This window comes from Scleropages formosus, chromosome 10 (assembly GCF_900964775.1).
Source record: "Scleropages formosus chromosome 10, fSclFor1.1, whole genome shotgun sequence".
NCBI lineage: Eukaryota > Metazoa > Chordata > Actinopteri > Osteoglossiformes > Osteoglossidae > Scleropages > Scleropages formosus.
In genome coordinates, this window is record NC_041815.1 from 19,225,219 (window position 1) to 19,252,329 (window position 27,111).

General features: G+C 42.0%; 2 protein-coding genes across 2 annotated transcripts; both read left to right on the top strand.

Moving 5' to 3' along the window:
* eif3k (eukaryotic translation initiation factor 3, subunit K) lies at nucleotides 1-5,176 on the top strand. The gene is made up of 8 exons (XM_018742723.2): nucleotides 1-182; nucleotides 711-809; nucleotides 1,016-1,136; nucleotides 1,478-1,552; nucleotides 2,144-2,210; nucleotides 2,825-2,902; nucleotides 3,138-3,263; nucleotides 5,032-5,176. Exons 1-8 carry the CDS (start codon nucleotides 121-123, stop codon nucleotides 5,061-5,063), a joined length of 660 nt encoding a protein of 219 aa, XP_018598239.1. The 5' UTR covers nucleotides 1-120; the 3' UTR covers nucleotides 5,064-5,176.
* Nucleotides 5,177-8,249: 3,073 nt separating this feature from the next.
* LOC108928715 (calpain-9) lies at nucleotides 8,250-25,827 on the top strand. The gene is made up of 20 exons (XM_018742779.2): nucleotides 8,250-8,929; nucleotides 13,840-13,909; nucleotides 14,324-14,442; nucleotides 15,342-15,475; nucleotides 15,827-15,998; nucleotides 17,224-17,295; nucleotides 17,405-17,499; nucleotides 17,760-17,834; nucleotides 17,914-18,065; nucleotides 20,047-20,204; nucleotides 20,415-20,623; nucleotides 21,396-21,438; nucleotides 22,612-22,683; nucleotides 23,134-23,194; nucleotides 23,496-23,560; nucleotides 23,689-23,757; nucleotides 24,019-24,097; nucleotides 24,229-24,345; nucleotides 24,857-24,915; nucleotides 25,081-25,827. The coding sequence occupies exons 1-20, from the start codon at nucleotides 8,726-8,728 to the stop codon at nucleotides 25,105-25,107; spliced, it is 2,052 nt and encodes a 683-aa protein (XP_018598295.2). The 5' UTR covers nucleotides 8,250-8,725; the 3' UTR covers nucleotides 25,108-25,827.
* The last annotated feature ends 1,284 nt before the right edge of the window (nucleotides 25,828-27,111 follow it).

Below are 27,111 nucleotides of genomic sequence, written 5' to 3' on the forward strand. Positions count from 1 at the left end.
GTTAATTCCTTCCGAAGCCCTTTCGGTCTCGCCGGTGGCACGTGCGGGTTATTACCGAACCGAACACCTTTGGTACCGCGACCGAGATATTGGAAATACCGACTGGGCACCTTGGACAGCATGGCGTCATCGTTCGAGCAAATGAGAGCGAATGTGGCCAAATTACTGCGTGGGATTGATCGGTGTGTGCGGATGAAGTTGCATAGTTAGCTGCAGTGTTAGCAAAAGAAAGACGAAGTTCCCTGATTACATTTTTCTCGTTAATATTTGTTACTTATACCACTTATTTCTCCGAAGATTTCTGAGAAAGGTGTTTGACACGAATCGCATTGTTGGGTGAAGAAGCACTGTTCTCTTTTGTAACGTTTGTTCTTTCACTCGCCAGATGCCATGGCACCTAGCCTAGCTAACTAACACCCGGCCGGGCTGAGCTAATCATTCATCATCGGCTCCGCAATAATATTTAGGAAAATAGCCTCCTCTCCGAATATGTTTCTTGGTCAGTTCGACGACAGGCAGTCAGTCACGTCTCCTAACGGACAGTTTTTAATTTACTGAATTAATTAATTAATTACTGAACTGTCCCGCCAGCCTAGTTTCTCTGGCAGTTCTGGAGCCTCACCACCAGTGAAAATCCACTTGTTACTACGCATTATTTTTGAGTCAGTGTCTAACTGCTTTTCCTCTTTTATTTTTTGTTGTTCTTTTAGGTATAACCCCGAGAATCTGGCCACGCTTGAGCGCTATGTAGAAACACAAGCCAAGGAAAACGCTTATGATTTGGAGGCCAACCTGGCTGTTCTTAAATTGTAAGTCACATCCTATAGTTATGGAAATAATGAAGGGAATTTATTACTCACTTACAAAATGCCACAGCCTTATGATTTTTTTTTTTTATTTAATTGCTTTTGATCACCAGTTTTGACTATGTATGAAATCCTTTGTGGTTTTCTTATATTTTTGAAACCATGCCTGTGTGTAGTGATCAGACACTCTCTTGTGTGTGTGTGTCTAGGTATCAGTTCAACCCAGCCTACTTCCAGACTACGGTGACATCTCAGATTTTGCTGAAAGCCCTAACAAACCTGCCACACACAGACTTCACACTTTGCAAGTGTATGATAGATCAAACACACGTATCCTTTTGATTCCTCTGACACGACCCGCAACGAATCGAGCGCCGTCTATGGAGTAAAATAAATTTGGTTATGTTGTTGGTGCTTTTTTCTAGAAGTGTCTTATAACAGATTTCTTAAGTGCTCAAGAAGCTATGCTGTCATAGAATATTTCAAAACAGTTAATTCTTGCTTGTCCGGAGGATCTGGAGGAATTGAGTCTTTAATTGCCAGTTTGTGAAGAGGTTTACTGGTGCCATCCACAGTAGTTTATAAATGCGTGTGGAATGGGCCAGGATACTAATTTTAAAAAGCTTGTGTTTCCTGTGGAGTACTTAATTTCTTTAACTGCTGTGTCACAGCAAGAGGAGCGTCCAATAAGACAAATCCTATACCTTGGAAACCTCCTTGAGACATGCCACTTTCAGTCATTCTGGGTACCTACTTTCAAATTGTGTATTTAATACAAGGAATGTAAATTCCTGTTAAAGTGCTTGAAAAATTGTACTAAATGGCTGTTTAAGGGGGGCGCGGTGGCGCAGTGGGTTGGACCAGGTCCTGTTCTCCGTGGGTCCGGGGTTCGAGTCCCGCTTGGGGTGCCTTGCGACGGACTGGCGTCCCGTCCTGGGTGTGTCCCCTCCCCCTCCAGCCTTACGCCTTGTGTTGCCGGGTAGGCTCCGGTTCCCCGTGACCCCGTCTGGGACAAGCGGTTCAGACGTGTGTGTGTGGGCTGTTTAAGGTACTAATAAATATTCATAATTAATCTTCAAAGTAGTACTTTTTAAATATTAGGGTTACTTATCAGTTTCTTATAAAGCAGTCTTTGGGTCAAATAATTGTCAACAATGCAGTTATGAAAGTGTGGAAAGATGTAAGTTTAGTGCACCAAACAACAGCAGAGTACAAGTGGATGTGAATGAGGTATTTGATATTGAAAAGTGGCTGAGGTCATTTGTGGTTTTCCTGAAGTTAGATGATCTTGCTTAGGTCCTGTGGGCTCATGCATTTTTTGTCTACATGTCCTGCAGGCCAGTCTGGAGGAGAACAGAGAGCTCATTGATGGCATCACAGGCTTCGAGGATTCAGTCCGCAAGTGTGAGTGACTATGCATGTGTGTGGTACAAAGTTAATTTGGCCTGAGTTTTTTTTTTTTTTTTTTTTTTTTTTTTTTTTAAATTAATTTGAAAGGATTAATCTTAATACCATTGTAACCTCAGCAGTACAAATGCTGTTACATTGCTGATTTGGAAGAGATCCCACGAGGTCCATTTAAATATATTGCATGATGCTGATTGTTCTGAAACAAGTTGTACATCAAAGTCTGTTGATTTTAATAAGATTAATTTTGGTGCTGAAGTATTACAGGGCTCTCCTAAAAAGTAGCAGTGCTGAAAAGTTTGAAAGATACTGGAAGCAATGGTGACAGATCTGCTATATATGGATCATTACATCTATTAATTTAGCAAATGCTTTTCTCCATTACCTCTATATATAAATATATCTCACTTCATCATATTTCATGCAGAGGCAAGTGACTATTGTGCAGCTATAAAGACTGCACATGCAATCACACATCCAATAACAGTATTTAGTTTTAATTCTTTAGTGTGGACAAAGCATAAGGCCTTCCCGAGGTAACAGCTACTGAACCTCTATTCTTTTCCTTTTTCCTCTAAAGTTGACTTGTCTCTCGCTTCCTTTTTCTCTAGTTATCTGCCACGTGGTGGGGATTACCTATCAGAACATTGATCGTCGGCTGCTGGCAGAGATGCTTGGAGACCCACTAGGTGATTATTTATTAATTGCTTTGTAGATGCTTTCACTCAAAGCAGCTTATTATCAGTTATTACAGCAGATCAGTAAGATCCCTTGTTGTGTAAATCTAGGACCTTTACCGGCTTGCTGTCTGTTGAAATATAAATGATTTTAATTTAATCTGCGCCACAGTTTGGTGGTGGTGTTTTATTGTCCTATATCATCACCTCTCTCCTCTGTTTCTTTTGGCGTCTCTACTCCTCACAGATACACAGGTGAAGGTATGGATGAGCAAGTATGGCTGGACAGAAAATGAGGATGGCCAGATCTTCATCTTCAACCAGGAGGAGAGCATCAAGCCGAAAAATATTGTAGAGAAGATAGACTTTGAGAGTGAGTATCTCATGCACACACACACACACACACACATTTTCAGAACCGCTTGTCCCATACGGGGTCACGGGGAACCGGAGCCTAACCCGGCAACACAGGGCGCAAGGCTGGAGGGGGAGGGGACACACCCAGGACGGGACGCCAGTCCGTCGCAAGGCACCCCAAGCGGGACTCGAACCCCAGACCCACCGGAGAGTAGGACTGCGGTCCAACCCACTGCGCCACCGCACCCCAGTATCTCATGCCTGTTTACTTAATCAGTGTATTGGTTTGTCGTTTTCTTCTGTCGAGGTATGTTTTAGCCTAATTTTTATGTAGATCAATTGATTTGTATGTCTTGTTTACTCTGAGGCCTCCCACTGTAGTCTTCTGCTGGTTTGATTTGGTTCGGATAGCTGGTCTGTTCTGCACTTGTGTGCTTTGTTGTCATTTCACACTATTTCTCAGTATTTTAAATGACTGATTTCAAGGCCACCTGAACAAGTAAATGAAATAATAGTATTAGTGGTAATGGCAAATCTGGTGAAATGCACTTTTTTTCTGCTTTTGCTGAGTTTTTTGTAGCTCTGGAGGAAAGCATCTGCTGAATAAATAAATGAGCTGCAATGTAAACTATAATATTATACCCAAGATTTTTTTTCCCAATTCCCCAGTCTAGCCAAAAGAGAATGCTGAAGTGTGCTCACTTCTTAAACAGATTAGAAAATGTGTAAGCCTGTGAGACAGGTACACAGACTTGTAATATAATGGCTGCATTTCATTTTGGTAAAATGTAACATTTCTGCAACATACTGTGCTATGTAGTGGCTTTTCTACTAAAACAACTCATCTTGTTGCTACTGTGATAGAGAAATGCAAACAAGCTTGTAGTTTCACCATTTGTAACACTGCTCACCAGCTTTGCCAGGTCTTTAAATGCTACAGGGTATGCAGGTGTTTGCACGAGCTGTGCACTTAATTGTCCCATATTAATAAACATTCAGCCTAAATCTCATTCAAGGTTGAGGAATTAAGAGCTTTGCTGAAAAGGACACGTGGAAATACTGTGGCCTGTGAGGACTAGCATTACCAACCCCTGAAATAAAAAATGAAATTACAGCTGTACTACCAATAATACTTTGATAACCAGAATTAGGAAAGTTAATACAATTACCTTTTTTGACTTTGTAACTTGTCTGTATCCCTGTTTCATGGTGAAGGTTTAGTCATTAAGAAAAGTTGTCTGTGGTACAGGAAGTTGTCAGGATTTTATATATATATTGTTTTTGTTTAGAGTATTTTCCTAATTTTTAAACCAGCCCATCCTTAGTTTAAACTTTTAACTCTTCTGATGTGTTTTAGCATTTCATGGTACATGGTACAATCATTTTACTGGAGCCCTTGACTCTCCATTAAATGTCTACCCCAAATCTATGACCCTTCCCCTGGAGTAGTCTGTGCTTTGTATTTGCTTCATACCTTCGCTTCCAGTGCAAATTTATGTTCTGTCTAAAGATCTAATTGGGATGCAGTAATTGAGTATTATTTAGAAATGTCTGTGACTCAGGAAATGGAGATATCTTTAGCGGGATCTAATTTTTCCTTGCTGCTAGCTGTGTAAATGTTTTCAGTGATCGGGTAAATTTAAATGTGTGATTGCCCTACAATGAATTGTGATCTTATCTGTCTTGACTGCATGTAGAATAGTGTAAATATGCTTGCATTTTGTTGCATGATTCTTAGCAGACATAGTGACATCAAACTAATCTCTGTTCCTGTTTCCCCACAGGTGTGTCCAGCATCATGGCAACCTCACAGTGACACCCCAGATACCTGCATACGCTCATCCATAGGCACAGAGACTTCCTGAGCTTTTTATCATCAAAAACACTTCACGTAATGTCAGCATTTTCAATAAAGCTTTATTATTGAAATATGCATGGAACTGATGTTTTTTCACCAGCTGTCATTTACTTGAAAAAGGTTAAATTTGTGAAATAAGTCTTTCCACATAACAGTATGTGAGTGCAGTTGCCAACATGTTTTTATAAAGCTTCTTTTCAAACATAAAACACTGAAAGCTGCAGTTTAAAATGGAGAATGCTGACAACGTAAGATCTGAATACACAAACCTGTCTCCACATATTAAGCGCTTATCATGTATTTTGGTATTTCACAGGGTGTGTTCAGCACGAAGCTATGATCCTAGGACGGCCTGCAGTGTGCATTTTTGTGTGCCTGTTTACAAAGCAAATACAAGAGAGAACAGACTTTTTAAGATGAATAGCAAACATGTCCTAGCATGATTGCTACCATCTTCCCAATTGTATTGGCCATTCTAACTACAGCAGACTAGTTACTTAAATTGTTAGTAAAGGTTATAAACTATAACACAAAAGTTTATGACAATTTTTTTAATCTTATTTGTTATGAGTCAAAAGAGGAAAATTGGTAAATGAGTCATAGAGCTCAAGGGAATCGAACTTAAAGATTGATATTCTTTTGAGCCTATCTACTATGAACTTGATGAAATGAGTTTTAAATAACTGCCATTGTCAGAAGAGCAGAGCAGTTTCTTCTTGGAATGAGAAAACAAGGACAAGGTCTGTCTGTGCTTGGGGGTAGAAAAAACTAGCAACAAACTATGAACTGTTTAATATTAAACAATAAAGCACGGATGTTCTCGGTTCTGGCTCCGCTGTGGTGAAACGACCCTCCCCTCTCACTCAACTGCAGAAACTCTGTCTAAATTCAAGAAGGGTCTGAAAACTCACTTTTTCTGAAGCCATTTCGCCCAAGATCTCTCCATCTCATATATGGTGTAAAAAGTTCATGCACCGTAACTTCATGATCTTCCCCAGGTAGGCCTTTACGCAGCTGCTACTCCGGCATTGTATGTGATTGTTTGTGTATCTTATATATATAAAAAAAAATCGGTAGGAGGTTATGAGGATTCATCTATCCTGAGTTTTATGCACCTACTTGAGCGATGAACATCAGTGCATCAAGTGGAAAGTAACAAACTAGGTTTTCTTGAGAATCACATGTCCGCAGCCATGTCTCTTCCTCTTAATGTAATGCACAAGTTGTATTTTGCTGGGATGTACATCGCTTTGGACATCAAGCATAGTCAAGGACAGGAATGTAAGAAAATTATATAAGTATTTTATATTTTGCTGTTAGATTATGCCAGTGGCACAGTGGGTTTGGCCTGTGCCTGCTCTCTGGGGGGTCTGTGGTTCAAGTCCTGCTTGAGGTGCCTTGTGATGGACTGGCATCCTGTCCTGGGTGCAGAAACAGCAGACAGTAACATACTTTCTAAAAGCATTATCCAAAAAGCAAAGTTACACATTTATTATGATGAAATAGATGCTCACTGCTGTATAGCCTAGGAGTGGAAACGCCTACATATAAATGTACTTTATGTATTTTTTCATGAAGGAGGATGACCAACATTTCAGTTTAGTAGAAGTCCTATTAAAAAACACCATATAAAGAATCTCTCTCATATAAAACTAAGATAAAAAAAAATGTACTCTACTCTTAGACAACTCGGAATGTTTATTAAGATAGGGAATTAAAAAGAACCTCAGGTCCTAGAGCTCGCTTAGAAATTAGATGTTGCTGTAGTGGGTATAAACCTTGTTTTCATGTACCAACATGTGTGGTTTATGTGCTGTGCCACTCAGGGCAAACGCTGCGATCTATCATAGATATAACATAGATTTAACATAGATTCTATGTTAAAAAGGCCTGATACAAAGAACACTGAATAGAACACGGCACCAAAGTAATCCGGAGAGTGAAAAATTCAGTGTGCTACAGCTTGTCAAACAATAACATTTGTGAAGGTTTTATGACATTTTTTTCAAGATATAATCTCCGCCTGACGAGCAGACATCGCCGCTGTAGTGGTAATAAAAGGGGGAACTAGTGCATTTTGTATGTGTGTGTGTTACGCGGAGTGATATGTGCAGTAATTGCGCACGTGACTTGAAAAGCGCGGCAGTTGAATTGCCCGGAAGTTGCTACGCCACAGTGGAAAGCGATAAATTACTGGACTTTGGAGACTGGGCGGCGGATATAGACAGAGACGAGTGTTACGCGGGACGTGGCACGCTGTTTGTACCGGAAATGCCAGCTTCTCTACCTACACATTTTTTTTTTTTTCCTTCCCTCCCCTCCCCCTTTTCGGTCCGTCCTGTGAGTGGCAGTAAACATAATGCTGAAATCTTAATTTTAATGCGATGTGGCTTGTGAAAAATATGAATAATTGCACCCAGTCCAGTGGCGTAGCGGTTCGAGTCGCTGCCCTGCACTAAAGACCCGGGTTTGAAACCCAGAACGGCGGTAGCACTGATCGAACTACTCAGCCTACTGAACCGCTCCGGTAACAATTACGCTACGCAAGGCGGCTGGTTTTAGCTGAAGATGTGTCCTCGGGGTAACAGCCTGGAAATGTGTGTGCACGCACCTTTCTACTTGTATATATAAATTAATATTGTGTAACCCAGTGTTCTTGTAGGGTTCGCCTAGACACTTAGGGCTCCCTTAAATAGCAAACGTTACTCGTCCAGGTTGGTTTCAAACACCTTCAAAGTTTTTATTCAATGCAACACGTGTGCAACTTACAAGAAGACTGGCTGATGAACTCCAGTGCGCATGTACAAAGTCGCGCCTATGGTAAATCCCGAGGGGAGAAGAGACTCATCATACACACATATATGATATATGCACCACTAGTGAACGGTCTGTAGTGTCACCTCATCCAAAATTAAATCTTTTACAGTTGTTTGCCGCTACAATCGAGCAGAACTTGTGCGATTATTAAAGTCCAATTCATTGTTGTACAGAATACTGAGATGTTAAACGTAACGTAACATTTGCAGTGCAGAGTGAAAACGAACGACTGTTCCACGTTTAATAAGCGCAAGTTTCACTAAATGTGTTTCATTTATGGCGATTGCTTTATTATTGCCGCAGTTACAGCAGCAGAAAGGGATCATCTGGCACGTCTCGTTTTGTGTACACAGTTTACATGCTTGTTGTGGTAAAGTGCTTGATCGTGTAAAGAAATGCTTCGCTATATTTACAAACTTAAAACTGCAGAATAGCCCGTTTTTCTTTTTTTGGTTTTGTTTTTCAAACTTACTTGCGGGCGGAAACTAAGGCGCCCGTCCAGGTGCGCGCTGCCCTAGAGAGGCGGGGCTACGGCAGGTAAAAACATATAACCTGGGGGGAGAAACGAGCTTCTGCTCATTTCATCGGCATAAATTTCAGGAAAAAGACGAGAACGTTAAGTATAATAAGGAATGCGGGTTTCATGAAGTCTGAATTTTCGTGAAAGTTTTAATACGAGTTTAATTGTGGGATATTTTTCCGTCGAATCGAATTCACATTCTTCATCATTAGAACACACACACACGACACGACACGGTCCACTCGATTCACTCGATTTCCTGCCGAACTCTCTGGGCCGCACGATGTCCGAACAAAGTAGAAGCAGGGGCAGCTCGGCGCAGAGTGCATCCTCGGCGGGCCCGTACACTCCAAGGATCCCCAAGTTCTGGTTCCCTCCGTTTAGCGGGGACTTGACGCACTTACGGCGGGACGACGGGCTCTTCGTGGACGAGACCTTTCCCATGGAGAAGGTCCCCAAGGCCAATGTTGTGTGGAAGCGGCCAAAGGTACGTCCCCCCGGGACTGGCTGGGTGCTTTCATTTGTCATTGCCAGTCTAAAAATAAGGAATGCATAGTTTAAATATGTGCAATATTCTTTACTTCCTCTGCTCTAGACAGCTCAGTTGGAGATCACTGTGGACTTTAAATAAATAAATAAATAAATAAATAAATAAATAAATAAATAAATAAAGTGCTGCCCAGCTGGTAGTGCAGTGGTTAGAGCTGCTGCCTTTGGCCCCAGAGGTTGCAGGTTTGAATCTCAGCTCTGGCTATAGTACCCTTAAAAATGTATTTACCCTAAAATTACCTGGTGGTGTAAATGGGCAAGTAATTGTAAGTCACTTTGGAGTAAAGCAAGAATAAATGTAAATGTTGATCCATAGCTGACTTCTGAACAAAATGTGGCTCTTCTACATTAAATCCTCTGACTCAAAGTTGCAGTCTGGGTTGCAGGTGTGTGAAGAGGGCACTGTGAAATAGGACTCTTTGCTGTCATGTACCTCCATGTTGCTTTCTGTCTTAGCATGTGGCCACCATAAGTATGCTAGTAATTGTAGAAAATAAATGTGATTGAAGGCTTGAATCCCACCTTGAGCAAAATGCTTAACCTAAATTGCTCCGGTAAAATTCCCAACAAATAACTGTAGGTAGATTAACGTTATAATTTGCTTTGGAGAAAAGCGTTGACTAAACGAATAAACGTAACTCCCATCTGCAAAGGTGCTATATCTTTATGACTTGGGTAGCTACAAATATTTTCAAGTTCAGTTCCATCATGTGAACACATTTGTACGTACAGGCAATCCCCGAATCACGAACGAGTTCTGTGTCCTCTGTCTGTCTTTAAGTCGGATTTTCACGTAAGTTGAAACAGTTGCGTATGGTGGGTATCTAGTGTCAGTTTGTCAACTATTTGTCTTGGTATATAGTATATTGTGTACCTTTCTATGCATAAAAAAACATTAAAGAAACACTTCCGGATACACTAAAACATCTTTAATATAACAATACAGTAATAATAATAATAATATGTAATGATGATGATAAAGGTAACTACAGTATTTATGAGAGAGAGAGAGACATAAAGAGATAATAAATGTTACTACTGTGATGAAGAACAGAGGACACGGAGGAGACTGGACCCAAGTGCAGAATTGTTTATTTAGAATCAAAGGACTAGGCGTGTTCTGGTGGTTGGGCTTGGTCAATCGGCAAACTGACAGAGGTGAGGATCCAAAATTGTGGTTGAGGGACAAGGCCGGCAGTCGTTATCAAAGAGACATGGAACGGGACTGGGGAATGATGAGGGATAGGAGTTGAAGAGCAAATGAATTCATTAAACTAATGATAAAATTTGTGGCCGCTTAATCAATGAAGTACACAATTTCAACAATATATTATAAACCATTGGCAAGTAATAAGATACGAAACAAAAGTCACAGTTTTAATAAACATCTGTCAGAATTCTAGACTGAACAAATACCAATATAGACAGGATTTCTCAGGTCTAAGAATGGTTGTAAACAAATACATTTGTTTTAACAAAAGGTAGTAAATGGGTTTTATCACTTTGATTTAGGACTGACCTCAGGAGCTATGTTGCTTGGGGCTATATGCCCCTGGTAGGGTCTCCCATGGCAAACAGGTCCTGGGTGACAGACGAGACTAAGAGCGGTTCAAAAACCCCCTTATGACTGTAAAATCAAGGCTCTCGTTCACCCCGCCCGGTATGGGGTCACCGGGGCCCCACCCTGGAGCCAGGCCTGGGGGAGGGGCTCGCATGTGAGCGCCTGGTGGCCAGGTCTATGCCCACGGGGCCTGGCCGGGCTCAGCCCGAAGCCAAGACGTGGAGCCACTCTTCGGTGGGCTCGCCACCTGTTGGAGAGGCTGTAAGGGGCCGGTGTATTGTGATTTGGGCGGTGGTCGGGGCCGGGTGTCCGGCTGACCCAAACCTCGGGCGCCAACTCTGGCTTTTGAGACTTGGAATGTCACTTGACTGGCGGGGAAGGAGCCTGAGCTAGTGCAGGAGGTTGAGAGATACCGTCTAGATATAGTCGGGCTCACTTCCACTCACAGCTTGGGTTCTGGAACCACTCTTCTCGACCAGGGGTGGACTCTCCACTATTCTGGTGTTGCCCAGGGTGAGAGGTGGTGGGCGGGTGTGGGCTTATTAATAGCCCCCCAGTTCAGCCACCATGTGTTGGAGTCTACCCCGGTGAACGAGGGTCGTCTCCCTGCGCCTTCGGGTCAGGGAACGGTCTCTCGCTGTCGTTTGTGCTCATGCGCCTAGCGGCAGTGCAGAGTACCCAGCCTTTTTAGAGTCCCTGGGGGGAGTGCTGGAAAGCGCTCTCACTGGGGACTCTGTCGTTCTACTGGGGGACTTTAACGCCCACGTGGGCAGCGACAGTGACACCTGGAGGGGCGTGATTGGGAGTAACGGCCTCCCTGATCTGAACCCGCGTGGTGAGTTGTTATTGGATTGCTGTGCTAGTAACGGTTTGTCCATAACAAACACCATGTTCATGCATAAGGGTGTCCATCAGTGCACTTGGTACCACGACACCATAGGTCGGTGATCGACTTTGTAGTCGTTTCTTCTCATCTTCGGCCATATGTCTTGGACACTCGGGTGAAGAGAGGGGCTGAGCTGTCAACTGATCACCACCTGGTGGTGAGTTGGATTCGATGGCGGGGGAAAAAGCTGGACAGACCTAGCAGGCCCAAACGCCTAGTGAGGGTCTGTTGGGAACGTTTGGCGGAGGCCCCTGTCAGAGAGGTCTTCAACTCCCACGTCCGACAGAGCTTCAACCAGGTCCCCGAGGGAGACTGGGGACATTGAGTCCGAATGGACTATATTCCACACCTCCATTGTCGGGGTGGTGGTTCGAAGCTGCGGCCATAAAGTCTCCGGCGCCTGTCGCGACGGCAATCCCCGAACACGGTGGTGGACACCGGAGGTAAGGGATGCCGTCAAGCTGAAGGAGGAGTTCTATCGGGCCTGGCTGGCTCATGGGACTCCTGAAGCAACTGATGGGTACCGGCGGGCCAGACGGAACGCAGCTCTGGCAGTCGCCGCGGCAAAAACTTGGGCATAGGAGGAGTTCGGTGAGGCCATGGAGGAAGACTTTCGGTCGGCCTCAAAGAGATTCTGGCAAACCGTCCGGCGACTCAGAAGGGGGTGAAGCAGTGTTCCGCCAACACTGTTTACAGTGGAAGTGGTGCGCTGCTGACCTCAACTGAAGATGTCCTCAGGCAGTGGAAGGAGCACTTTGAGGATCTCCTCAATCCCTCCGACACGCCTTCTGTAGAGGAAGCTGAGGCTGGGGACTCGGAGGGGGACTCGTCCATTACCCTGGCTGAAGTTGCTGAGGTAGTCAAAAAACTCCTCGGTGGCAAGGCTCCGGGGGTGGATGAGATCCACCCCGAGTTTCTCAAGTCTCTGGATGTTGTGGGGCTGTCTTGGCTGACACGCCTCTGCAGCATTGCGTGGAGCTCGGGAACAGTGCCTCTGGACTGGCAGACCGGGGTGGTGGTCCCTCTTTTTAAGAAGGGGGACCGGAGATTGTGTTCCAACTATAGGGGGATCACACTCCTTAGCCTCCCTGGGAAAGTCTATGCCGGGGTACTGGAGAGGAGAATCCGATCGATAGTCGAACCTCGGATCCAGGAGGAGCAATGTGGTTTTCGCCCTGGCCATGGAACACTGGACCAGCTCTATACTCTCACTAGGGTGTTGGAGGGTTCATGGGAGTTTGCCCAACCAGTCCATATGTGTTTTGTGGACCTGGAGAAGGCATTCGACCGTGTCCCTCGTGGCATCCTATGGGAGGTACTTCGGAATTATGGGGTTCAGGGCTCGCTGCTATGGGCTGTTCGTTCCCTGTATGACCGGAGCAGGAGCTTGGTTCGCATTGCCGGCAGTAAGTCAGACCTGTTCCCTGTGCATGTTGGACTCCGCCAGGGCTGCCCTTTGTCACCGATTCTGTTCATTATCTTCATGGACAGAATTTCTAGGCGCAGCCAGGGAATGGAGGGTGTCTGTTTTTGGTGGCCGCAGGATCTCGTCTCTGCTTTTTGTGGACGATGTGGTCCTGTTGGCTTCGTCGAATCAAGACTTGCAGCATGCACTGGAGAGGTTTGTAGCCGAGTGCGAAGTGGCGGGGATGAGAATCGGCACCTCCAAATCCGAGGCCATGGTTCTCAGTCGGAAAAAGGTGGATTGCCCCCTCCGGGTTAGGGGGGAGTTGCTCCCTCAAGTGGAGGAGTTTAAGTATCTCGGGGTCTTGTTCACGAGCCTTAGGGACAGGGTGAGGAGCTCAGTCACCCGGGAGGAGCTCGGAGTAGAGCCGCTGCTCCTCCGCATCGAGAGGAGCCAGTTGAGGTGGCTCGGGCATCTGTTCCGGATGCCTCCCTGGGGAGGTGTTCCGGGCTTGTCCCACTCGGAGGAGGCCTCGGGGCAGACCCAGGGCACGTTGGAGAGACTACGTCTCCCAGCTGGCCTGGGGAACGCCTTGGGGTTCCCCCAGAGGAGCTGGAGGAGGTGTGCGGGAAGAGGGAAGTCTGGGGGGGCTCTGCTCGGACTCCTGTCCCCGCGACCCGGTCCTGGATAAGCGGAGGAAGAAGATGAAGATGATTTAGGACTGCTTACTTGTATATTTGTTCAGTGCTCTATCTGCCGTTGCATAATGGTTGTGACATAGGTTTTCTTTATTGGGGGAGCAGAAGTGCAAAGGGATACACACAGGCCACTCTATTGGGAACTGAGTTTGAGTCTCCTGGATTTGCCCTTTTCTACATTAATGAGATATGGGTAACATAAAGTGTGACTGTGGAGCATTCTTTGTTTTAGTTATCACTGGAGACCATCCTGTGTAGATGTGTTGTTGAAATGAGCTATCTTTTGTATCCCCCGCAGGAGATCTGTCATTTTCCACAGTTCATTGTGGATGGAGCCACACGCATGGATGTTTGCCAGGGAGAACTGAGTGCGTGAGCTACTGCCTTGAGCTCCTTTGTATGAGCTTCACCTTCTATACACTCTTCAACATTCATCTGCATATACTTAGATAATTTGGGTTAAGCATTTTTCTTTTCATATTACTAGCAACTTTACATACGGAGCAAAATGCCCCCCCCCCTTTTTTTTTATTTTTTTTTTTATATTTATTCTTTTATTGGTCACATTTGTTCCTGAACAGAGGCACTGATTCCTGGAAAGTATTGTACCACACCCTGATAAGCAATAATTACCTTACAGTTTAAGTTTTCTTTTTACAGAGAATGGTAGACAAGAAGAAAGACTGGATCATTTCTTGGTCAAGTGGTGCTCTGAGAGCTGGTAGTTCTCTAGCATGTATAGTATGCATATGTGGAGGCTGGACCTCTTTCCTCTCCCTCAGATGACTGTTGGTTTTTGTCGGCGGTGGCCTCCCTTTCCTTGTACGAATCCCTCATGGAACGTGTGGTACCCCATGGACAGAGCTTTCAGGAGGGCTACACTGGGTGCTTTGTCTTCCAGGTCTGTCCATTCATCTGTTTGACTTTGAGTCAGTGTGGAGAGTAGGAAATTTTGAGAATTTTCAATGAAAATTCTGTACATGTCAGATTCTTTTGGTTCATATATGATCATCATTTAAACACAGCACTGTATACAGCCCTGTATACAAGCTGATATAGCAATCCACTTGGACTTTCATCGTAAAGTAGATTTTGCTTGTAATGTCAGTAGTTAAATGTGATCTTTGACCAGTGGCTCCTGTGGTATAATGAAAACAAGAAGCTAATGTGTATATATAGGGTGTGTCTAGCTGAATGTCTTTACACAGGCTTGTTGATCAGTGTTTCCAGTTCACTTTCTCAAGACATGAATTTGACAGAAACCTGCAGTAAAGTTCTATCTAAAAAAAAATCTAGTAGCGTTTTGTAAAATTCTCACTGCTTTCATCGTACCACATTTACTGCACCTATTCCTGCTTATCTTGAAGTGGCACCTCATTGGTCATTTGCTACCTCACTGCTAGGATTTCTTAGTGATAGTCAGGAAGCTGGAAAGTAAGGCAGTATTTTAATGCACAACTGTCCTGTTCTACCCTAAACCCTTTCCAGGGTTTTGCTCAGTTTTAAACTCAAGTCTGTCATGGATTATAGATAATATACTGACATGCCTATTCATTGGTGTCCAAGTTGCCCACCTATATTCGTGAACTCGAATCAATAATGATAATTGCCTGTTTAGGAATATCTGGTTGGGAACGTTAACAGAATAGAAATTGGCTATAGGTTTATCTGCTCATGAATAATGAGGTTCATGATATGTCTTTGCTAGAATGCTTAATTGCTACCTTAAATCTTGTCAGAGGGACAGGAAGGAATGTCGTGAGTCAAAAATTTATGGAAAGTCTATGCTTTTTGCTGTAGTTCTGGCAGTATGGGGAATGGCAGAAGGTGAAGATTGATGATTTCCTGCCAACAATTGACGGTCAGCTGGTTTATTTGAAATCATCTGTGAAAGAGGAGTTTTGGAGTTCTCTTCTGGAGAAGGCCTATGCTAAGTAAATAACAATTCACTTCTCGTTGTCTGTTACGTACAAGAGGGATAGTGATCATGTAATTTCAGAACACATAATGTCTCCAAATTTCATCACTGAACTATCTTTTGCTAAACACTGTTTACTTTTGTTCTCAAAAAATGTTCTACCTGAGTGCTGATAACTTTGACGTAAATTTACATGAGGACATGAACTTGTATTTTCAAGTCATAAACAAATCATTTACAGTCCAAGCTATTTCTTGCCTCATATGTATTCACTTTGCTCCCCAGTATATTTTTTTTCTCACATAAATCATGATTCAGTCCTCTTTTGTTATACATGACCTCCAATGCCCTTTCCTTTAATTTGCAGACTTAAGGGGGGCTACCAGGCCTTGAATATGGGCTTCCCCCATGAAGCAATGGTGGACATGACAGGAGGTGTGACAGAGATGTTCAGTTTTACAGACCTGCCTCGGGATGCGGGGCATTTCTTAAGGAACTTACTAAAGAAAGGAGCACTGATCAACTGTGCCAACGTGCAGGTATTCATGCGGAAACAGTATGATCTATTTCTCACGTGTGTTTGTTGTGTCTGTTGCAATGCCTATCACATTCTGAAGATTCACATTACACTGGATTCTGAAATTACAAACATAGTTAAGAGTAGGAAATCTGTTTACAATTTCTTCACAATTTGTGAAATCAACTTTTACCACCAAGTCACAGTCATTAAAAGCTTCATTTTGATTCTGCAAAAAATGTCAGATAAAGCTACTGCAAAATTTAAAACATTGTCTAAGCCTAATGAATCCTGATGGATGACAGATTCATGCCATAAGCCTGTCCAAAGTTTGTCAGCTTTTGGCTGCTTTCAGGTTTTTTTTTTATATAAAATCTATACAATCTAAAGTGTAATAATACAGATGTCCCATGATTTATTTCAGCATTAAGTTTTGTAAAGGCTGTAAATAAAACTAACAGATATTAAAAAAATGTAATGTTTCTGTTAACTTCAAACTAATATAAAATGTGTGAAAATAAAAATACAGCCTCTATGAAGTGAGGGGGTATGGTGGCGCAGCGGGTTTGGCCAGGGCCTGCTCTCTGGTGGGTCTGGGGTTTGAGTCCCGCTTGGGGTACCTTGCGACAGACTGGCATCCTGTCCTGGGTGTGTCCCTTCCCCTCCAGCCCCGCACCCTGTGCTGCTGCGCTAGGCTCCGGTTTGCCGTGCCCCCCCCCCCCCCCGGGATGAGCGGTTTCAGACAATGTGTGTGTGTGTGTCTCTACAAACTCCTATTTAATGTCAACTGATTTAATTTTGTACATGTGCAACGTTCCTCTACCTTGTTGTTGATTATGCATGCTCACAGACAGCCTACACCAGCTATAAACTCTGGAAATTAGTAAAATGAAGTCAGTCTGACACTTTTTTTTTTCCTGTTCATTTTACTGGCAAGAAGTGGCTGTTCATAGAAATAAAATTTGCTCTCGCTTTGACACAGGATTTTTAGAAGATGGATAACTGAAGAAAATGCTATTGAAAATAAGTAATCTGGAAAAATCTTGAAGTTGTAACACCAATTTTTGTAACACAAGGAGCTCTTATACTCCTGTAACTAATTCAACAAATTGTTCTCCTTTGCTCCTGTTTGTTTTCCTGCATGCTGGTTTCTTCTAAGACATTTTTTTCAACTGTTATAAGACCAGTTCTGGATCAGACAAAGTACGTGGTAAGAAAAACCACAATTTGTGTTTATGTACATACAGGGTCCGGTGGGGAAGAGGAACAAGTTTGGAATCCTGTTCAAGCATGCCTACTCTGTAACCAAGTTTGAGAGGGTGATTCATTGCTTCTCTTGGTCATCAGTACCATCACAATGTGTACTCACACTGTATATAGACATGTGCTTGTCTAATTCTGGTGTAATTCTCCTTGTCATTCTCACAGTTCAGGACAGTCAGTGGTGAAGTGGTTGAACTTGTTAGAGTGCACAACCCTTGGGGAAAAGCAGAGTGGGAGGGACCCTGGAGCGACATTAACGGGTAAATTGCACAGCTGTGAATTGACAATCCAATGAACCCAGAATAAAACAATTGAAATTGAGCCCTGGAGCAACGTGAATAAGTAAGGCTCATAACTAAGAGCAGTACAGCAGAACTAAACTCATTGATTTGGCTACATTTGACAGGATGTTTTTAGACTGTGAACTGAGAGTCAAAACTTTTAAATAGGGCAGGCAAAAAAAAAAATGCACACTTTGATTTCAGAGTTACTGTCTCTCACCTTAAATGTTGGAATGCAGACCAGAATGGAACCAAGTCAGTGCAGAGCAGCAGCAGCGAGTCGGAAGAGTACGGCAGGAAGATGGGGAGTTCTGGTGAGCCTGAACCTCTGAAACCGGATTTTCAGTTCTTGTGGCAAGTCTACGATCTGATCTATGCTATCCCATACTTCAGGATGGCGCTGACGGACTTCTGCCGGAACTTTGATCAGATGGAGGTGTGTCACCTTACAGAGAGTGGAATGGGGGCTGTGAAGCCATGGGAGTGTGCTTTGCATCATGGGAGCTGGGTGTACAACTTTACAGCTGGCGGTCCTCCAGGGGGAGGTAAGAAAATTGCAAACTGCCATTAAAATTGCCAAACCCTGCAACAGTTATGAGAGTGGCATTTAAATATTTTCAGTACACAATGAGATTGTTAAAACTGGATGCTCTTCTTTATTTTACTCCCTTTTTGTTAATTTAATTAAGCAATAATGAAACCCAGCAATACAGAAACGGTACACCCAAGAAAATGCAAATGCATCCACATGCATAAAACAAAGGCAGGTCTAAAGTTTGCAATACCTCACAGATGTAACCACACAGCACTATGTAATAAGTTCCAGAATAGTGTCTAGACATACCAGAACGACTTTGAATTGTCATGCAGATCAAATGTTCATTTTCCAAGTGGAATAAAATTAAACAGCACAGTTTGATTTGATTAAGAGTTTGGTTGGGGGGGCGTTGAGATCTGCTTTGAGAGCAACAGGAAACCGTAATGATAGTCTGTTTGGGAAGAGAACTAAACTGGAGGCAAAGTTTTTGGAGAAAGTTGGAATTTTATAGAACTTCTGAATGAGAGGGATTGGTTTTAACTGCCTTGGGTAGCATGAAGTTGACTCTCCATACCAATCCACAGGGCATACAGCCTAACCTGGAACTAGCTAATCATTTCTTTAATTTCTGCAGCCCAGTTGGAAAATCTTATTTGGTACAGAAGCCCACCAGTTTCTTTAGGTTGGCAAAGTTTGAAGAGATTGATTTTGGGCTTTCTGTTGTTTCAAATAAGTCTTCAAATCAAGGTATCCAACTTTTTTTTTTTTTTTTTTGAGACAAGTAACGGTAAGGGAAAACATTCATCGTAACAAGACTAATTTTCACAAATATTGAAAAAGGGAGCGATCCATACAGTTGGATCCTCTTTGACCTTTTGATTTAGTGGTGGGTAGTTGGTCTCCAGGAGGTGATTAAGATCAGGAATGACAAAAATAACCAGATATCTAAAACCAGAGTTTGCTAGTTTCAAGGGATCATACCATTTAGAATTAGGAGTATTCAGCTGCGCACTCAAAATTTTTAGAGATTAATTTTACATCCTATTACAGTAAACTTTTAGGTTATCATATTTATAACTGCTGGGACTTAGCCATCAGCATGCAGATAGTTAGAAGGGTCTCCCATCTCCTGCTCTTATAACTAGTCCTTATTGTTAATAACTTCTTCCAAAGGCTGAATTGTAAGTGCAAATAGTAAATAGGGAAAGGGGGACAAGCCAGCCGGCAACCTCTTTCCACAGAGAATCTATTTGACAAAGTAATTTGTATTGACTGGTGCCAAAGTGTTTGTTTGAATTTAAGAACTCCAGTTATTACTCATCTTAAACCCTTTCCTAACAAGGTAATAGAGACCCTATTGTACCCCAAAGCCTGCTTTGTAGTAATAAAGTTTATATTTACAGAATAATGTATGTTATCATAAGTTGAACCTGACTTTAACAAATCCAGTTTGATCAGGTTTAATGATTTTAAATTTTTTTGGAGGACAGTGTCCAGTCTATGTACCAAAATGTACATTCAGCAAACTAATAGGCTGAAAGGAAGAACATTCTATAGGATTGGATTATGACCCTGTTCAGGCATGTTCTCTGTTGCTGTCATTAGTATAGGGTATAATATATGCGACAGATTTTCGGAGGGACTCTACAAGAAACTATCAGGCCCTGGGCATTTTCCCAAAGACATTGACTTAATATATTCCCACATCTCCTCAAGAGTAAATAGGGCATTTAGAGAAGAATGGTCTTCATCTGAGACACTTGGGAGTAATGGACTTTCCAAATATGACTTTGTTCTTTGTGTTTCATTGGTGGATCCTTGCTTCTGGGCTTTGTAAAGAGACTTGTAATACTATGTGAAAGTGACATTAATTGTTAGTGTGTATGACCAGCTGGATCCTTTTGAAGTCCAGTTCTTTGCCTGTGCAATGTGAAAATTCTTTATTCAACTATTAAGTGGTATGTGTTTTTATGTATGTTTATATGAAGCCAAATACTGGCAGAACCCACAGTTCCATTTGACCCTCCTTGAAGAGGATGATGACCCAAGTGACCCAGAACAAACGTGCACCTTCCTGGTGGCGGTGATGCAAAAGCACCAGAGACTCAGTGGGATACAGCTTGCCATCAATGTGCACGTATACCAGGTGACTTCTACGGTTAATGTTTGACCTTAAAGATGTTTATCTGTATTATACAGTATAGCACAGACATGTCAGGTAACACACAGTCAAAAGAACGGTACATGCTCCACTTTGTTCTGTGTAATATGGTCTTTACTAGATTTCTTTTAATGTGTCTCTGAATCTTAGTTGATAGCTTATTTCTGAGTATGTACGTATGTGTGTTGCACACAGGCACGCCCAGACCAGCACTACCTAACCTATCTTGACTTGAATTTGCGCCGACCCTTGATCAGTCTTGACTACTACAGCCCATACAGGGAGGTGGTAATTCGTGGTCGCCTGCCACCTGGGCATTACATCATTATTCCCTCAACATTCGAAGCCAACCAAGAGGGAGAGTTCATTCTTCGTGTCCTGACTGAAAAGGGCAACATATCAATGTCAGTAAGGCACTTAATCGGGGGGAGTGAATGAAATTCCAACAATATACAGTCCATGGCTCAGGTCTCATTACTGAGTCAAACACAAATAATGAAGGATTTTCAATGAGCCAGTAAAATTAGTGTGAACCTGGCCATTTTTCTAACAGATCAAAATTTAGCAGAATATCTCAACTTTGTCCACATCTTGGCTCTGCCTTCATTTGTTACATTTTCATTGTCAGTTCTCCACATGTGGTAATTTGTGCATGTGTTGACATTCCTAATTATAAAAACATTATATGTCAATGGGTATGTGAATTTTAGTAGAAGTAAGGACAAATTTAATGTTTTGGACAAACTGAAAAGAATCATTGTAATAATTTGAATGCTTTTAACAAAGGTATTTTACTGTTAAAAATTTGGATTTCTGAAAATAAGTGTTATTGTTATGACTTGTTTTTCTACAGTTCTCGTCAGGTATTTTCATTTCCTAGTTTGTAAAATATTAATTACAGCATTCTGTCATACTGCAAAATGGACAGCATTTATGTGTCCTTTAAGATGAGTATTGACTTTTTGCTATTAGATTTAATGGTTACCTTTACATCCTGTTCTAGAAAATATTTAAAACTACATGTTTGGTTTCCTATACATAAAATCTAGGTACATTTTGAGGGGAAAAAATAATTCCAAATACATTAATTTAGAAGTATGCTGTTGGGACATGCTGCTTCCTCCTTGGAGGGAAAAGAGGATGAGCAGTAATATGGGATTTATTTCATGTTTGCAGGTTTTCTCAGAAGCCCAACACGGATGATAATGCCCCCACACAGGTAAACAGATCAGAATGTCTCACTTAGTCACATGGATGATATAGTAATTAGATGAAATCTTTTTCTGGGGACTTGGAACTATAATGCTGTGAAAATATAATTGCCTCCATCCTGATTTCTTCTGTTTTGTGTATATCTCATACTAAATAGTTACAGAAATTAAAACAAAATCGAACATAAAAGAAAGGTAACCTGAGTAAACACAAAATAAAGTTTTTCAATAACTTTTTTGCTTCAATAAATAACATTATCCAATACCAACTGGGCCTGTGTGAAAATGTACTTGCCCCTGCACTAGATTTCCCCAAATCTATAAAACTGCATTCATAATGGGGTTCAGCTAGACTAGACGCAACCAGGCCTGATTACTGCCAGCCCCGTTCAATCAAATCAACACTTAAATAGTGTTGTGTGATGGTGTGGGGATGCTTTGCTGCTTCAGGGCCTGGGCAACCTGCAGTAATTGAGGGGAAAAAAAGAATTCTACTCTCTACCAGAAAATCCTAAAGGAGAATGCTTGGTCTTCAGTCCGTAAGCTGAAACTCAAGCGCAACTGGATTATGCAGCAAGACAATGATCCAAAGCCATAGGAGTAAGTACCACTAAATGGCTTAAAAAAGCAAAATTGAAGTTTTGGAGTGGCCTAGTCAAAGTGCTGACTTGAACCCAATGGAGATGCTGTGGCAGGACCTTAAGCGGGCAGTTCGTGTTCAAAAACCCTCCAATGTGGCTGAACTAAAGCAGTTCTGCAAAAAAGAACGGGCTAAAATTCCACCACAGCACTGTGAAAGACTGATCTCCAGTTATTGGAAGTGTTTGGTTGCAGTTATTGCTGCTAAAGGTGGCACAACCAGATTTTAAGTTTAAGGGGGCAATTAGTTTTTCACGGATAACTTTTTTTTTTTTTTTTTGCTTCAAAAAAAAAAAAAAAATCAAAACGGTATTCTGTGTTTTACTCAGGTTGCCTTTGTTTTATGTTATATTTCGTTAGAAGATCTAAAACTATTTAGTATGAGATATACATGAAAACAGCAGAAATCACGATGGGGACAAATACTTTTTCACAGCACTGTATTCTAGTGGCTTTGCTGAGAAAGTATTTCCAATTCTGGTTATAACATTAATGATGTTGTGTGCACTGCCAAACTACACTGTGTGTGTATCGCTCTACAGGAGATCTTACCTGTCAAGGCAGTCCTTCCTTCTGCTGCAGCCACTCTGCAGCTCTTTCAAAAGCATTGTAAGGTAAGATGGAGGAATTTCTAAATGTTGTTCAGCAGGACCCTTCTACTCAAGGCCTTAGACTTTTGTTAAATAGGCCCCAACTATCTGTCATCTGAACCACAAGTTATATTTGTTTTACTTGATTTAGCTGACATTTTTCTCTATGGCAGGGTGGCACATTGAATACTGCTATTGCCTCAAATTAGTTCAAATCCAGCTCAGTCTCTGTGGAGTTTGCATGTTCTCCCCGTGTCTGCATGGGTTTCCTCTGGATGCTCCAGTTTCCTTCCATCATCCAAAGACATGCAATTTAGGGAACTGGTGAATGAGTGAGTGAGTTACTGTGTGCGTGTGTAGCTAGCCTGTAATGGACTGGTTTCCCGTTCAGGGTGTACCCTCTCAGCCTTTCAGGGTACACCTGAAATCTGCACATAATGTCTGGTTGACTGTATTCTTCTCTTATCCCTTCAGAAAGGGCGGTGTCGACCTGTAGACCTGCTTAACCTGCTGAGAGAAGCCATTCGTGGAGGAGGTCAGCAGAGACTTCTCAAATACTTAACGCAAACAGAAACGTAGATCCTATGTGCTTTGTATTTGACCCATTGTTAAAATGAACTTCCTTAACTCTGGCATTTAGATTACACTGGCTGAAGTAAAGGTGTTCCAAGTTTAAAAGTCAGTTTTTGAAAAGTTCTGCTCTGTCCCAACTGAAGAATTTATAAAGTGTGTTAGCATGGTTGCATAACCTGTATAACTATGAAAAAATGTGTTTTGTTAATAGTAATACTTTTTTCTCTACTTTAACTAATGGGCCCTTCTCGCTGGGACTACAGCACTTGCTGGGAGTGAAAAACGATTGTGTCTGGAGCAGTGCAAGAGTTTTGTGGTGTTAATGGATGTATCCTTGCTGTTGGCGGCGGGGGGGTTATTTTGGGAATACAGGTTGTTACACATAGATACTGATTATAGTTTATTTGAGAGCGTTTTGTTTTGACAGTGGTGAATGTCCCTTAACAATGGATGCAGAGTAAAGGATTAGGACATTTGGACTGGACACAATTTCAGGCATTATGGGAACTGTTCAGAAAGTGGACGGTAAGATCAGCTAGAATTCAAAGGTCATCTCAGAGTAATGTGATGTAAAATGAAATATTTCAATGCGGAGGTGAGAGAAATGGATATTTGTAGTCGCTTAAGCAATCATGTTATTAGTCAGATACTAAATGTTGAAGAATAATAGCCTTACATTTCTTTTATATAAATGTCAGTTTTAAAGGAGAGTGCAACACTTTTCCAGCTGTATAGTATGACTCTAAGAGATGGCAAGCTGTGTTTGATGCTTTGATCTGTTTGCAGGATATCTTTGTTCAATTTGACAAGAACAAATCGTGGTCACTGGACTACACAGAGATATTACCAGCCCTGAAAGTTGCAGGTAATATAACATAACATTTTATGATTATTGCCTTGGCTTGTATTTATTTTAATGGTGGCTTTTTTTTTTTTTTTTTTTTTTTTTTGTTGGAAGGTCTCCTTTAGTGATTTGTTTGTATATGACCCATACAGGGCTGCAAGTTGATGAGTTTCTGATTCAGCTGATTGGCCAGCGTTACACAGAACCTGACATGACTGTCAGCTACCCAGGATTTTTGTACCTACTCCTCAAACTGAACAGCATGATCCGTAAGAAAGAGAAGAGTGGTGGTGGGGGGAGGGGCTGGTCTTGAATTAATTACTATGTTTAATTTGTATTTAGCTCATTTCTTCGTTCAAGGCAACTTGCAATGCTAGGTAAACCATACCATTAGTACACTAAAGGATGCAGTGTAGAATCGGACAAAATGGCACAGAACCTTTGGGGCTTCATGTACTGTCTCCAGGGCGGCAAGTAACATAGTGGTTACAGCTGCTGCCTTACACTTGAAGGAAGGAGATTCAAATCCCACTTCCTACTGTAAACCCTTTATCAAGGTGCTTACAATGTTACTGTTGTAAAAATTACCCAGCTACATAAATAGGTAAATCATTGTAAGTAGCTTAACGTTGTAAGTTGTTTCGGAGAAAAATGTCAGCTAAATAAATGTACGTCTCTGTTTCTAAGAGAATACAGTGTGTGCCTACATTTGAGACATCATAAACCTACACTGTTGTGCATTGCTGCTTTAAATACTTAATCAGTCTCTTTTTTTTCCAGAAAAATTTTATGCCTATGATGCAATGCAAATGGGAAATGTTTCTCTTAACTATAGGCAGGTAAGTGTGGGTCAAAGCAAGAAGTAGATACCATTTTTTTAAACTATGTATTCCCTTTTGACATACAAGTTGTGATCTGATGCATTTTTTCTTAATATAAAATGTATTTCAATTCTCTTAGCATTTCTTGTATTAACTGTTTTCTGCAAATATCTTGTCTTGCAGTGGCTTCACTTGACAATGTACAACTGAGATGTGAGACTATTGCCTGCACAAATCCAGTGGAGTCCAGATTTAGATCCCCCCCCCCCCCCGGCTTTTTAAATGGACTTATCACCATCACTAACACATTCGCTGTCCTCTGTGATTATTGTTGCAGTCAAAGCTTTTATCTAAAATGGCTTTTATCTTAGTTTTATGCCTCACCTGTTTATGGAACTTTGCATTCTTTTTCAAAAATTTTCCGAACAAGAAAGGCCCTTCCCGAAAGCTGAACGCACCACCTTGTCCATATCCATAAGTTTACCTACAATACTGCACACTTAAGTATGGGAACTTCTGTTAGCTATACAATATTTTCTTCATGAATTTCTGTATTGAGTGAAATGTCCTTATATTTCATTTATTATGGAGGTACTGACTTTCTTAACTGCTAAGGCAAGTCTGAAAGTAATGGATCAGACCATGCATGCCAGATGTGTTCATGTGTGGTCAGTTTAGCAGTAAGCTGTTAAAACAAGCCAGGGTATTCTGACTGGCACTGCTCCAGTCCTCTACTTCAGGATAGCAACAAACAAACATTGTGCTTTAGGGTTAAGGATGAACAACAAATGTGTGAAAACAAGAGATGAGGTGCAAAAGTGGTCCCAGCTGTCAGTCTCAATAGAAGTAACCAAATATCATTAATTTCTCATCCTTTTAAGATGTTTTATTTTAGTACTACAGTGTTTGTAAGAGGGGGAGTGCAGTGGCGCAGCAGGTTTGACCTTTGCCTGCTCTCTGGTGGGTCTGGGGTTCAATGGGGTGCCTTGCAATGGACTGGTGTCCCGTCCTGGGTGTGTCCCCTCCCCCTCCAGCCCTGTGTTGTTAGGTTAAACTTCAGCTCGCTGTGACCCTGCTTGGGACAAGCAGCTTCTGTGTGTGTGTTTTAAAGTTAAGCTGGCAAATAGCAGGTAGATATGAATTCACTTTGATTGGTGGTGGTCTTATAAGTAGCTTAATGTTACCAGCAACTCAGCCTGGATGGTGCCAATTTTAAGCTGTGGCAATTTGTGCCTTTAGCAATATTAATGTGGGGGGGGTGTAATAAAGATTTTATTCTCCATAATTGCCTGGGATGTGAATTCCTCACAAGGGTGTGTACAGGTGAGCAGATACAAACAGCAAGGACAAATTTGCACCAGTGGCTAATGATATAGAAGGAAACATTTAACTCACTTTCTATGTCAGAACTTTTTCACAGCATGAGCACGTTGCCAGTAAGTCACCATGATTTTCAGCGGCTATCATCAATGAACTAAAGGCGACGGCAGCACAGACCTCCTCCCCCACGGATCGATTAATCGAACACGCAATAAAAACGTGCTGAAAATGTGAGAAGCCACGCGGCTACAGGCTGTAACAGGGTGATGATAATCGACGCGGACACGCTGAGCATGACCTACTTCGTACAATCACGGCTTGTATTTCACAGCTTAAACGTGACGAAGATAATCCGTACATTTAAATTTACTTACAAATCCTCAACCCAAACTTTAAACGCGCTGTGTGAAAGCCGAGGGAGAGCCACTAGTTTCAAACCTTTTATTTCTGTATGAATAAGAACAGAAGAGACCAACAGGGGGAACCCTTTCTCTCGCACTTACCGATGCATTATTCATGAATGTTAATTAAACATTAATGAGCAGCAGCTCCTCATGTATATTTAATAGAAATGCTAGTTCAAAAATTGAGAGGCGCTATAGTGGGTTTCATGGTTCAGGTGTTTGACTCGTCTGTATAAATATCCGTATATACTTAATAGTAAAGTCCACAGCGATATGAGTGCATGTATATTTAGCACTGTTCACGAGCAGAATGGAAGGAATAAATCTTTATTTAAATTAAAAAAAAAATGTGGCTCCAGACCAGCGGCGCTGTTTTACAGTCGTTCAGTCACAGAAACTAACATACTATGGTATATTTCATTTGACACTGAGAAACAACTTACTCTCACGGTCAAGTCATGGTGCTGAGATGCGAGAAGACGCTCGGCGC

What these genes read in the sequence shown, in the direction of transcription:
- eif3k (XM_018742723.2), top strand. Translation starts at nt 121, where the DNA reads ATGGCGTCATCGTTCGAGCAAATGAGAGCGAATGTGGCCAAATTACTG. An exon ending in AACCTGGCTGTTCTTAAATT is followed by an intron (nt 810 to 1,015) that starts GTAAGTCACATC and finishes GTGTGTGTCTAG; the next exon opens with GTATCAGTTCAACCCAGCCT. An exon ending in CGAGGATTCAGTCCGCAAGT is followed by an intron (nt 2,211 to 2,824) that starts GTGAGTGACTAT and finishes CTTTTTCTCTAG; the next exon opens with TTATCTGCCACGTGGTGGGG.
- LOC108928715 (XM_018742779.2), top strand. Translation starts at nt 8,726, where the DNA reads ATGTCCGAACAAAGTAGAAGCAGGGGCAGCTCGGCGCAGAGTGCATCC. An exon ending in CTGGGTGCTTTGTCTTCCAG is followed by an intron (nt 14,443 to 15,341) that starts GTCTGTCCATTC and finishes TTTTTGCTGTAG; the next exon opens with TTCTGGCAGTATGGGGAATG. An exon ending in TCAATGTGCACGTATACCAG is followed by an intron (nt 20,205 to 20,414) that starts GTGACTTCTACG and finishes TGTTGCACACAG; the next exon opens with GCACGCCCAGACCAGCACTA.